This window comes from Pelobates fuscus, chromosome 5, assembly GCF_036172605.1.
Source record: "Pelobates fuscus isolate aPelFus1 chromosome 5, aPelFus1.pri, whole genome shotgun sequence".
Classification (NCBI taxonomy): domain Eukaryota; kingdom Metazoa; phylum Chordata; class Amphibia; order Anura; family Pelobatidae; genus Pelobates; species Pelobates fuscus.
This window is the reverse complement of record NC_086321.1, coordinates 371,636,989-371,649,538: the sequence shown is the minus strand read 5'-3', so window position 1 is coordinate 371,649,538 and position 12,550 is coordinate 371,636,989. Positions and strand designations below refer to the sequence as shown.

General features: G+C 37.1%; 1 protein-coding gene across 1 annotated transcript in view; it reads right to left on the bottom strand.

Annotated features, from left to right (window-relative positions):
* The window catches only part of FASN (fatty acid synthase), a 57,711-nt gene that overhangs the window by 18,496 nt on the left and 26,665 nt on the right, over positions 1 to 12,550 (bottom strand). Inside the window, exons 12-25 of the mRNA XM_063456196.1 lie at positions 11,979 to 12,073; positions 8,351 to 8,485; positions 7,602 to 7,805; positions 5,253 to 5,368; positions 4,531 to 4,706; positions 4,189 to 4,380; positions 3,882 to 3,962; positions 3,603 to 3,791; positions 3,256 to 3,435; positions 2,644 to 2,847; positions 1,665 to 1,987; positions 1,040 to 1,429; positions 443 to 607; positions 238 to 356 (exon numbers count right to left, since the gene is read on the bottom strand). Of these exons, the coding sequence (XP_063312266.1) occupies positions 238 to 356; positions 443 to 607; positions 1,040 to 1,429; positions 1,665 to 1,987; positions 2,644 to 2,847; positions 3,256 to 3,435; positions 3,603 to 3,791; positions 3,882 to 3,962; positions 4,189 to 4,380; positions 4,531 to 4,706; positions 5,253 to 5,368; positions 7,602 to 7,805; positions 8,351 to 8,485; positions 11,979 to 12,073 (2,569 nt within the window). The remainder of the gene's footprint in view (positions 1 to 237; positions 357 to 442; positions 608 to 1,039; positions 1,430 to 1,664; positions 1,988 to 2,643; positions 2,848 to 3,255; positions 3,436 to 3,602; positions 3,792 to 3,881; positions 3,963 to 4,188; positions 4,381 to 4,530; positions 4,707 to 5,252; positions 5,369 to 7,601; positions 7,806 to 8,350; positions 8,486 to 11,978; positions 12,074 to 12,550) is intronic.

Here is a 12,550-nt window from a genome sequence, read left to right as displayed (position 1 = left end):
AAGTAGACCTAGGGGGCTAAAATGGAAGAAAAGCGGGCTTTGACCAAAGACTTAACTATGAATGGCTTTGAGCAATCCATGCTTTTTTATTAAATTTTGTTGTTTCACCATAAACTGTGGTTTCCCCGGTATATTAGTTTAAGATTGTCAGCTTACATCTTTTTATTTGTTATAATTCACTATAAATGTTTGGGTGAGGCTAATGTATGTTGCGATTTAACATGGCTTGGTGGGTACCTGATCCTGTGTCCTCCAGGCTCCTGACGCAGACAATTAACCATCCCTAAAATTCCAGAGTAAGTTTGGTTCATGGATGTGAGCCATATCGGTTGTTCCAATGGATCTGCCATAACATCCTGTAGGAAACAAGACATTTTGTGAATCCACCTGCGCTGAATCTGAAAATTCCATGTCATTCTACTGTCAAAATAATGTGTCGAACCTTCAAGGATTCTACCCAAGGGCATTCCATATCTTCAACCGATAGAGACACCGGGGTCTTCTTCTCAGCACGTTGGCGGCATAGGAAAATGACAGAGTTGTAGAAGGATCTCTTTATCGCGACCACGTTCAGAGAACAGCTTTCAAACAACTCCTCCCACTCTGCCTGTCACAGGAAGAAATTCTGTCATTTAAATGTGATTTAAAAGTACATGTCAAGATTGTATGTCGGCTCAAGCAGTGTTTTATTTTTTTTTACACGCTAGTACTACACACAAGCCTAGAATTCTGTCTCCACTGACGTCACAGCAGTGCCCTGTGTCAGATAGCTGCAGCAAAAGCCAGCTAGATTACAATAGCAGAAATGATGCAAGAAGCTTTAAAAATGCTGTGAGGATACAACATTGAATGTATCCCAGAAAGTAAATGGGATACAGGAATACGGTTTTGATACTTTAGGGAGGTTGTGTTGATGTTTGTTAAAATATCGTTAAGATGAAGAGCTATGAAGAACACATTTCAGAGTAGAAATTAAATAAATTCTTAAACAGAGCGGTAATATTATTAGTGGTCTTAATGGAGTGTTTGATAATTATACCTGAGAGAGCAGGCCATCTTTCTGCTCCAGGTTTTGCGTTCTTAGAAAAGCAATGGCTTCTCCAAGTGTGTCTCCCTTGAGGAATGTGTGTACCAAAATAAATCCTTCTTCTTTTACGGCAGTCGTCATGTTCGAGAGGACTTGTTTGGGGTTTTTCATAAGGTGGGCAGAGCAGTTACAGACCACCAAGTCTGCATTGGCTAGACTATTGGGTGCAGGTCCCAGTGGGTCCCACGGCTCAACAGAACCTCCAAACTCTTTAAGCTTCTCCTCGACATCAGAGAGGGTCTCAGCGGCTGGATCCGTTGCAATGTAGTCCAGTTGAAGCATTGGTTGAGTATTTAGCAAATTGAATACATAAGAAGACAAATGACCATTTCCAGCCAATGCCTAAGAGAAAGAAAACAAAGGAAAGAAGCTTAATAAAGTCTCACTTTTCCATATTCAGAAATAGATAGTTTAGATAAGGAAGGGAAAAAGAGTGAAACTGTGTTAGAACTCTCTCTTGGTCTTCAAACCATTAGCACAGTACATGGGAGAATTTGTTCATCAATGGATGGGAGAGGATGTGTGATGTGTTATGAACTAAAAACACATCTTTGGGAGGAATCTTGGATATATGTACCTCAACAATCTTCATTTTGCGTGGATTGCTGTTCTCCAGAACTGTATCCAGGCATGTTTTGAGGTAAGAGGAAGTAAGGAGACCATTCAGAAGGAGATCATCTCGGAGCTGCTCGTTCTCTTTAGTCAGAGTAGCCTCCAGTTCGGAATGGAGGTTGCCATTTAGTTCCAAGTTACAGATCTCGGTGAGGACATGTAGAAGACCCTTGCCTGAGGAACTGCCGTTGAGAGCTTTATGCTGCCTTTTACCTTGAGACTGAACTCCAGGGATTTCAAGTTTCAGCCCATGTTGGGCTACTTTATGGGCCAGCTCTTTGATTTTATCTACAAGATAAAGCAACAAATCTACTTGCTACGAGTATACGAGTATAACAAAAACAGCATTCCTTTCAAATCTGTGCAGGTTACCGATACTGTGCTAATACTTGTATATGGTTCTAATACTGTCCATTGTGCTAGTACCTGTGCAGAGTACAGATTCTGTGTATTGTACATGGAGCTATACAAAGTACTGATACTGTGTATTCTACTAGGTGGTGTGCAGAGTACAGATTCTGTGTATTGTACGTGGTGCTATACAAAGTACTGAGACTGTGTATTCTACTAGGTGGTGTGCAGAGTACAGATTCTGTGTATTGTACGTGGTGCTATACAAAGTACTGAGACTGTGTATTCTACTAGGTGGTGTGCAGAGTACAGATTCTGTGTATTGTACGTGGTGCTATACAAAGTACTGATACCGTGTATTCTACTAGGTGGTGTGCAGAGTACAGATTCTGTGTATTGTACGTGGTGCTATACAAAGTACTGAGACTGTGTATTCTACTAGGTGGTGTGCAGAGTACAGATTCTGTGTATTGTACGTGGTGCTATACAAAGTACTGAGACTGTGTATTCTACTAGGTGGTGTGCAGAGTACTGATACTCTATATTGTTCTAGGTGCTGTGCAGAGTACTGATACTTTGTATTGTACTAGTACCTGTGCATTGTGCAAGCAGGGAACACAGATGAATATCTCCTTGTAGACAGCCATCTTCGATGTAAGGGGTGAAGGTATATTTTTCTAGAGTTGGCGGCGTTTGCTGCTGCTGGCGACGCGGGGCAGTGGTGGCATGCAGCCCTGATATCAAAACGCCTCCAGAAACAATCCGCTCCAAGCATCTGTTAATTGTCACTTGGACCGCTGCAACGAAAGAACAGAAACAAAGAAGAACAGATTGAGCAGCAAGCCAGCAAAATAGATATAGTGAAAATCTGTCATGCCACATGCCTCCACTTCAAGGACCACTAAGATGGTAAGTGCGATGTGCCACGTTAGATACCACATTAACAAAACAAGCATGTGCACATCAAATAGGGGAGCTAGACCATCAACTACCTCAAATGACATTTACATTTAAAATGGACTCTTTGTGGCTGCATCTAGAACCCTTAATATAGAGATGGATTAAATACAGGTTTCCCCGCTATTGTAGCCCCAGCTCCAGAATGGCAAAGCTTCATGTGATTTGTAGTTCTTCAAAGATGGGGAGACCCTACCCTTTGGCCACCTCTGCCTTCCTAGATAAAACACCACCAATGAATATTGCACCTTTTGTGTCTTCTTGATGTACATGTACATGTTCCTCATGTGTCTTGGGGTCGATACAAACAGAAGAAATTCTTGTAGGTAGACGGAGGCTGCGTCCATTAAATCCCAGCACCATCATTTGCAACATTGTGTCCAGGAAAGTTATCCAGTTCCCAGTCCACAGCAGCTTTCCATTGTCTCCTAAAGAAAAGTTAAATTTAATAATTAGATTGTGTGTACGAAGCATCATTAGTACGTCGCCTTTATTAGAGTCCATAGCAACTAACATAGCTTTCAGACTTAAGTCAATAACATCCATCTGTCTTTAAATACAATAAGACTCTACTACCACCTACCCTGTTACTCACCTGAACTGCTGGACTCAATGATCCCTTGGAAACTGGGACCATAATCATAACCTCTGAGTCTTAGTTCTTTGTAAACATCTTTGTCGGTTAAGCTGAAGGCCTGCTCATTATCTTGTTTTTTGTCGAGTGAATCGATGAGCTGATTTCGGAAATCATTCAAGGTGTTTTCTTCCAGAATGGATATCTTGCCTGCAGAGGTTGAAATGCATTCATTTATTTTTATTTTTTTCCGAATTTCAGTAACAGATTATGTTTTGTTCAAGTCAGGTTTTAACTTACCACTGACGGACAGGTTCCCACTTTCTGAAACCTCAAACCGTTTAGATGCGGGCATGAGACGGACTTCCAATTGGACAGAACCTAGACAGGTGTGACAATTAAATTCATTATCTTTTTGGGGGTTTTCCTAAAACTGTGCTGCCTTAACAACAAAGATGCATTTTTTAATGTGATTTTACTAAATTAATGTCTAAATGTAGTAATTTTTCGTAAGAGTTTGTGAAATTTTTCTTCTTGGATAATTTTAGAATTATCCCTAAGAGTTAGAAACAGAATGTTGGCATGTTGTTTGCTATACAAATGTTACCTGTTTTAGGAAGAATTGTAGCCCGGTGGATTGTAACATCTTCAAAGATAACAGGGGTTTGCTCCATAACGACACCCAAAGACCTTGTGAATGTTTTCCATGCCAAAACCAGGTATCCAGTGGCAGGGTACAAGACGCGACCATCGATGCAGTGACCATTTATGTAGGCATCAGGAGATTCAGGGTTCATATCTAACAAGGCATAACAGTGAGAGCTCTTTAATAAGAATGTAGAAAAAACCTTTAAGGGCAACTGTCATTTTTTCACTTCACTTTAAAAAAAAAAAAAATTGTTACCTTTACTGAAACCGTTATTTTTTAAGGAAAACTGCCATTACTTACCAATGTTGTAGACTGTGGCTGATGTAGATCCCCCTGAGCCGGCAGAGAAATCTTCTGGTTTTGGTACATCCCACGTCTGGCTGTGATCCCACTGAATGAGAGGAGAAATGAGCGGTGTGCCAGCGGGAACCGGAAACTCCACATTGGGGAAAATATTATTACACTGGACGTTAATTCTGCAAAAAGAGAACAACGTGCGATTAATAATACCCATTCTGTGAAATCATGTAAATCATTTCATTTAATATCAGAAATTTGTATTTAGAAAGCATATATTTAAAAATTAAAAAAAAAAACAGCCTACTTTTAAGGGTTGGAAATGTTATGTTACGTAAAACATTGACGCACAGGTATTTGTTTGTCTAATATATTTTAACTGGTTTTAAGTATATTTTAGACATTGTATGCTTTGTTAACCCCTGTTTTTATTTGATCTCTTTTTTTGGTGTTTTTTTTGTTATTGTTAATATTGACTTGAAAATAAAGACAAAACAAAAACAAAAAACAGTATACATAATTAACATACATATATTAGAAACAGCTAAATATACAGAAGCTATTTCGGATTATTATAGATTATTCATCTAAATTCCAGTCTGTTTTATGGATCAATTATTTAAAATTAACATAGATTCAAATCATTTGTCACACTTTGAAAAATAAGAATACTTTGATATAAAAATTAAAAAAAAAATTAAAAAAAGAGAGAAAGACTTGTTTACCCGCTGAGGTATATTTTCCCGATGTTTGTCAGGAAGAACTCAAGATTGTTGCTGTGACCTTTTTTCATTAGAGGAAGAATTGTGTTGGTTGAATTTAAACTTCTCCTTAAAATGGCCTGTTAAAATAAAAGACGTTGAAAGACATAAACAGAAGAATCGAAATTGGAGAAGAAAATGAGATGGTCACAGTACCTTTCACAACTCATATATTAAAAAGACAAAGGTTTCAAAATCTGGCCACTTTGGTCCTCCCCCAGTTACATTCGAAATCAAAGGAGAAACTATCATGTGAAAATATAGAATGTGACGGCAGATAAGAACCATTTGGAACCATCTGCCCAATTTTCTAAATACTTTCATTAGTCCCTGGCCTTATCTTATAGTTAGGATAGCCTTGTTCCTATCCCACGCATGCCTAAATTCATTCACTGTGTTAACCTCTACCACTTCAGCTGGAAGGCTATTCCATGCATCCACTACCCTCTCAGTAAAGTATATTGATATGTACCACTCTGCTATAGTGTAATGGCCATAGAACTTTATTTTAAAAGATACTGGGGTTAATATTACGCTTTCCTGTCTCTCTACTGAGCGAGCGTCGGTATCCCTTCTCTAAGCAGTGCGTATTCGGTTGCTGCCACTGATCCAAGCAGTTAGACCTGCTTATTGCTGTGTGTAGAATACACAGTGAGCACAGCAGCTCACACTGGAGAGAGGGCGATTAACCAAAACTGACAATATCCTTTAAACTATAAGGATATGGTCATTAAACCTTTCCAAACTAGTATATAGGAAGGTAAGCTACAAAATATACAACATTATTCACAAAAGTTTGAAGTCAAAGTGCATTTCACATTTTGGGTCAAAGTAGCCGAAGTGAACGTGTAGCTGACTTAGAGAATTTTTCCAGTTCTGATATTTTGGCCTTAAAGGGACGCTTTTGTCACCAGAACCACTACAGCTTGGTGTCTATCGCCTGTCCTTGCAGAAGTATTTACATTCCTGGCTAGTAACGCCTCTAGTAGCAGTCACTCAGATGGCCACTAGAGGTGCTTCCTAGTGTGTAGCACTGGCATTCAGTGTCTCCACGCTCTGCATTAATTCAATGCATCTATGTGAGGAGATGCTAATTGGCACAGCGTTTTGCCGCACATGCACAATAGCCTCCCAATGCTTTACTGTGGGAATACATAGGATTGGCTGAGTTCATCAAGTTTTCTGATCTAAACCATAAGAAGCCGAGCGACATGGGACCAGCTGCAACGAGACCAGCCTGGTATGGGAGACTAAAATCACCTTCTCCGCTCAATCAGAGCAGGGTCAGGGATGTAAACTTAGTTTCAGGAATACATGTTTGTATTCCTGACATTTTAGTGTTACTTTAAATGTACTTTGAATTCTCATTTTAGTGAATAACTCTCATAATGTAAATTTTTTTCATGATAGTTCCACTTTAACCCCTTAAGGACCAAACTTCGGGAATAAAAGGGAATCATGACATGTGTCCTTAAGGGGTTAAAGCAGCCTTTCCATGGGCACTGTGAACTTCTTTATGCAAAAAAAAAAAAACATTTATTGCATCGACGGGCAGTATACTGATTTCCTAATGGAAAGGATCAATGCACTTTATTGAACTGCTGATGCAATCAAAATGCTTTGGCAAAAAAAGGAGGAAAATGTTTGACGATGATGTAAACCAGCTGTGACCGTAGCTGGATCATGATTCTGGCTAGGTAAATCGGTCACAAAGCTTCCATAAAGGTGAGAGACATCTTTATATTCACTCGTTCTTCAGGTAGTCACTGACACTGAGCATTGCAAAACATGTCGAACTATTGGCGCACAAACGCAAGAAAAGGAACTCAAACCGGTCTCGCCATTGCAGTAACTACAGAGCGGACGGTTGATTTCTCAGCTGCTATAGAACTACTCAAGACCTGCAAAGTATTCTGGGAGGTGTAGCTTTACAAAAGATGGGATCTACCTTTCGACCCACCGTGTATTGGACGTTTTCAGTATTGAAATTGTCTACAATTTGTTTTGATATGTGATATTTAAAAAAAATAAAACCACTTTGGGTCATGCACTCAGTGACCGATGAATATCCCGCTAAGAGATCCATTGTCTAACGCTAATTGAATGTCACCACATTAAATAATTCAATGACACTGACACTAGCAAAGAATAATGGGAAATTCAAATCTAGAACAGCTGTCCCCTTTGACTACATGATACTAACATGCATCTAAAAGTACAAAACTTCTAGTCAAGAAAACACCTTAATAATATTATTACTATATGTCAACATCATATTCTGCAGAACCGTATGGCTCTTTCTGATATACAAACCTGAAGAAGGGCGTGGGGGGCGATTTCCACAACTACGGCATTTGAAGGGATGCTCTGCAGGCCTTCTTGAAATAGCACAGGGCTCACTAAGTTATTAACATGATACTCCGCAGACGAGAACTGTGCAAGATCACTCTGCCATTGGGACTCTGGGATGGATGTGCTGATCCAACGGAACGAGCGTTTCTTCGGGGTAGAGATGACCTAAGATGATACATTGATGAGACTTATTATAACCAAAGTAGAACCACTTTATTGTACAATTATTAGTATTTTTCTTCTATTCAAATAAACTGACTACCCTTCTATTAAATATTCATTATTAGGCAGGTGGTTCTACTGTCCACAAAAGACTCTCAGACTTCTGAATTAAATATTAAACCTGGCTATAAACAGGTCGAATGGAGGCTCTGCAACTCCAATCAGTAGAAGTCCACTCCTGGCTAGGCATGATAATGAGTTTACCCAGTTGGAGTACATGCTCATATTTCCTAGCGATATCCCAGAATCCTTGGAGTTTCTTGCATTATCATATTAGTGTCGAGAGCCCTACATTATCTTAAAGATCAAACCATAATAACGTGGACAATGCTGGCCTACAATGTATGGATTTATTCTCGGAAAGCAGGGAATGGACCTGAGTTATAATAATTCATTACTCACAAGGCCCACATTGGGGCTAAATAGGTGGGGTCTCTCCCACTTAAGGTGCTACTGGGTGCCAGTAGAACCCAAGTCTATTAACTTACTTTTTTCAATGCGTTTAGCAATGCTGGAGCAATAGATTCCATGTAATATGAGTGAAAGGCCACCCCTGCACTCTGAACCTCTTTGGCAAACACCCCATCCTTCTTCAGTTTTGCAACAAATTCCCGTACAGAATCCTATTACATAACAAAGAGACAAAGTTAGTTCTGTATTACACTCTGAAACAAGAAAAGAGAATAATTAGAACAATTATATACCAAACTGTGTAACTGTGTGTTTTATAGAACTCTTGAGAACAGTCTGTAAGACAAGCATTCTATAGAATGTCTGATGAACTAAACGAAGGATTCTATAGAATGTCTGAAGAACAAAATGAAGGATTCTATAGAATGTCTGATGAACTAAATGAAGGATTCTATAGAATGTCTGATGAACTAAATGAAGGATTCTATAGAATGTCTGAAGACCTAAATGAAGGATTCTATAGAATGTCTGAAGACCTAAATGAAGGATTCTATAGAATGTCTGAAGAACAAAATGAAGGATTCTATAGAATGTCTGATGAACTAAACGAAGGATTCTATAGAATGTCTGAAGAACTAAACTAATGATTCTATAGAATGTCTGAAGAACTAAATGAAGGATTCTTTAGAATGTCTGAAGAAGTAAATGAAGGATTCTATAGAATGTCTGAGTAACTAAACTAAGGATTCTATAGAACGTCTGGAAACAGTAACTAAACTAAGGATTCTATAGAACGTCTGGAAACAGTAACTAAACTAAGGATTCTATAGAATGTCTGGAAACAGTAACTAAACTAAGGATTCTATAGAATGTCTGGAAACAGTAACTAAACTAATGAATCTATAGAACGTCTGGAAACAGTAACTAAACTAAGGATTCTTTAGAACGTCTGGAAACAGTAACTAAACTAAGGATTCTTTAGAACGTCTGGAAACAGTAACTAAACTAATGATTCTATAGAATGTCTGGAAACAGTAACTAAACTAAGGATTCTATAGAATGTCTGGAAACAGTAACTAAACTAATGATTCTATAGAATGTCTGGAAACAGTAACTAAACTAAGGATTCTATAGAATGTCTGGAAACAGTAACTAAACAAAGGATTCTATAGAATGTCTAGAAACAGTAACTAAACTAAGGATTCTATAGAATGTCTGGAAACAGTAACTAAACTAAGGATTCTATAGAATGTCTGGAAACAGTAACTAAACTAAGGATTCTATAGAATGTCTGGAAACAGTAACTAAACTAAGGATTCTATAGAATGTCTGGAAACAGTAACTAAACTAATGATTCTATAGAATGTCTAGAAACAGTAGCTAAACTAAGGATTCTATAGAATGTCTGGAAACAGTAACTAAACTAAGGATTCTATAGAATGTCTGGAAACAGTAACTAAACTAAGGATTCTATAGAATGTCTAGAAACAGTAGCTAAACTAAGGATTCTATAGAATGTCTGGAAACAGTAACTAAACTAAGGATTCTATAGAATGTCTAGAAACAGTAACTAAGCTAAGGATTCTATAGAATGTCTGGAAACAGTAACTAAACTAAGGATTCTATAGAATGTCTGGAAACAGTAACTAAACTAAGGATTCTTTAGAACGTCTGGAAACAGTAACTAAACTAATGATTCTATAGAATGTCTGGAAACAGTAACTAAACTAAGGATTCTATAGAATGTCTGGAAACAGTAACTAAACTAATGATTCTATAGAATGTCTGGAAACAGTAACTAAACTAAGGATTCTATAGAATGTCTGGAAACAGTAACTAAACAAAGGATTCTATAGAATGTCTAGAAACAGTAACTAAACTAAGGATTCTATAGAATGTCTGGAAACAGTAACTAAACTAAGGATTCTATAGAATGTCTGGAAACAGTAACTAAACTAAGGATTCTATAGAATGTCTGGAAACAGTAACTAAACTAAGGATTCTATAGAATGTCTGGAAACAGTAACTAAACTAATGATTCTATAGAATGTCTAGAAACAGTAGCTAAACTAAGGATTCTATAGAATGTCTGGAAACAGTAACTAAACTAAGGATTCTATAGAATGTCTGGAAACAGTAACTAAACTAAGGATTCTATAGAATGTCTAGAAACAGTAGCTAAACTAAGGATTCTATAGAATGTCTGGAAACAGTAACTAAACTAAGGATTCTATAGAATGTCTAGAAACAGTAACTAAGCTAAGGATTCTATAGAATGTCTGGAAACAGTAACTAAACTAAGGATTCTATAGAATGTCTGGAAACAGTAACTAAACTAAGGATTCTATAGAATGTCTAGAAACAGTAACTAAGCTAAGGATTCTATAGAATGTCTGGAAACAGTAACTAAACTAAGGATTCTATAGAATGTCTGGAAACAGTAACTAAACTAAGGATTCTATAGAATGTCTGGAAACAGTAACTAAACTAATGATTCTATAGAATGTCTAGAAACAGTAACTAAACTAAGGATTCTATAGAATGTCTAGAAACAGTAACTAAACTAAGGATTCTATAGAATGTCTGGAAACAGTAACTAAACTAAGGATTCTATAGAATGTCTGGAAACAGTAACTAAACTAAGGATTCTATAGAATGTCTGGAAACAGTAACTAAACTAAGGATTCTATAGAATGTTTGGAAACAGTAACTAAGCTAAGGATTCTATAGAATGTTTGGAAACAGTAACTAAACTAAGGATTCAATAGAATGTTTGGAAACAGTAACTAAGCTAAGGATTCTATAGAATGTCTGGAAACAGTAACTAAACTAAGGATTCTATAGAACGTCTGGAAACAGTAACTAAACTAAGGATTCTATAGAATGTTTGGAAACAGTAACTAAGCTAAGGATTCTATAGAATGTTTGGAAACAGTAACTAAACTAAGGATTCTATAGAATGTCTAGAAACAGTAACTAAACTAAGGATTCTATAGAATGTCTGGAAACAGTAACTAAACTAAGGATTCTATAAAATGTCTGGAAACAGTAACTAAACTAAGGATTCTATAGAATGTTTGGAAACAGTAATTAAACTAAGGATTCTATAGAATGTCTAGGAAACAGTAACTAAACTAAGGATTCTATAGAATGTCTGGAAACAGTAACTAAACTAAGGATTCTATAGAATGTCTGGAAACAGTAACTAAACTAAGGATTCTATAAAATGTCTGGAAACAGTAACTAAACTAAGGATTCTATAGAATGTTTGGAAACAGTAACTAAACTAAGGATTCTATAGAATGTCTGGAAACAGTAACTAAACGAAGGATTCTATAGAATGTCTAGAAACAGTAACTAAACTAAGGATTCTATAAAATGTCTGGAAACAGTAACTAAACTAAGGATTCTATAGAACGTCTGGAAACAGTAACTAAACTAAGGATTCTATAGAACGTCTGGGAAACGGTAAGCAGTCACTAAATGTGTCGTACCATGGAGGTCATATTAATAGAGCTGAAGGAATTAGTTAAGCGTGGTATGTACTTTCTCAAGACTTGTCAAACAAAATATAAAGATTAGATGTGAATAATAATATAAAGCAGATATTATAATTCACATATTTGTGGATAACAAGTCTACCGTACTTTGCATTTATGGACTTTTTCATCCTCGGTACCTAAAATATGACAGAGAAAATCTCACCTGGGGACCCGATATGGTGACAGTGTCCTCGGAATTATGGCAGGCTGGCACCACTCCCTGTGGGCACTGAATTTTACATTCCTCCCAAGTCAAACCTAAAAGGATTCAGAAATATTATGCAAACCTATGGAAACGGCCACCTTCTAATCAATAACTTGTGAGGAACAATGCTCCATAACTTTACAGAGCTCAAGAAATTCTAAAAACTAACAGACACATGGGATTTATTACCTGACCTGCATATGTGGGGTAGAGTTAAAATCTATATTTGGGCAAACCTAACACACTAACACTATTGGGAGCAGCCATTTTGTTTTCCTTTTTACAGTCACAGATTACAGCTTTACTATATAAAATTATAACAATGGCCTCCCAAATTATTCAAAACAAGATGGCTAATACTAATCTAAGTAGAAGAACAATTTAATAATTCTGAACAAATGGACAACACTTTTGAGATTTAATTATCAGCTCATTAATTTTGGTTTACATTATTTGAAAGTAATCAAGGAAAGAAATATGCTGCCCCTTTAAAAAAAAAAATCTGTATTGGGTCTCACAATCTGATTATA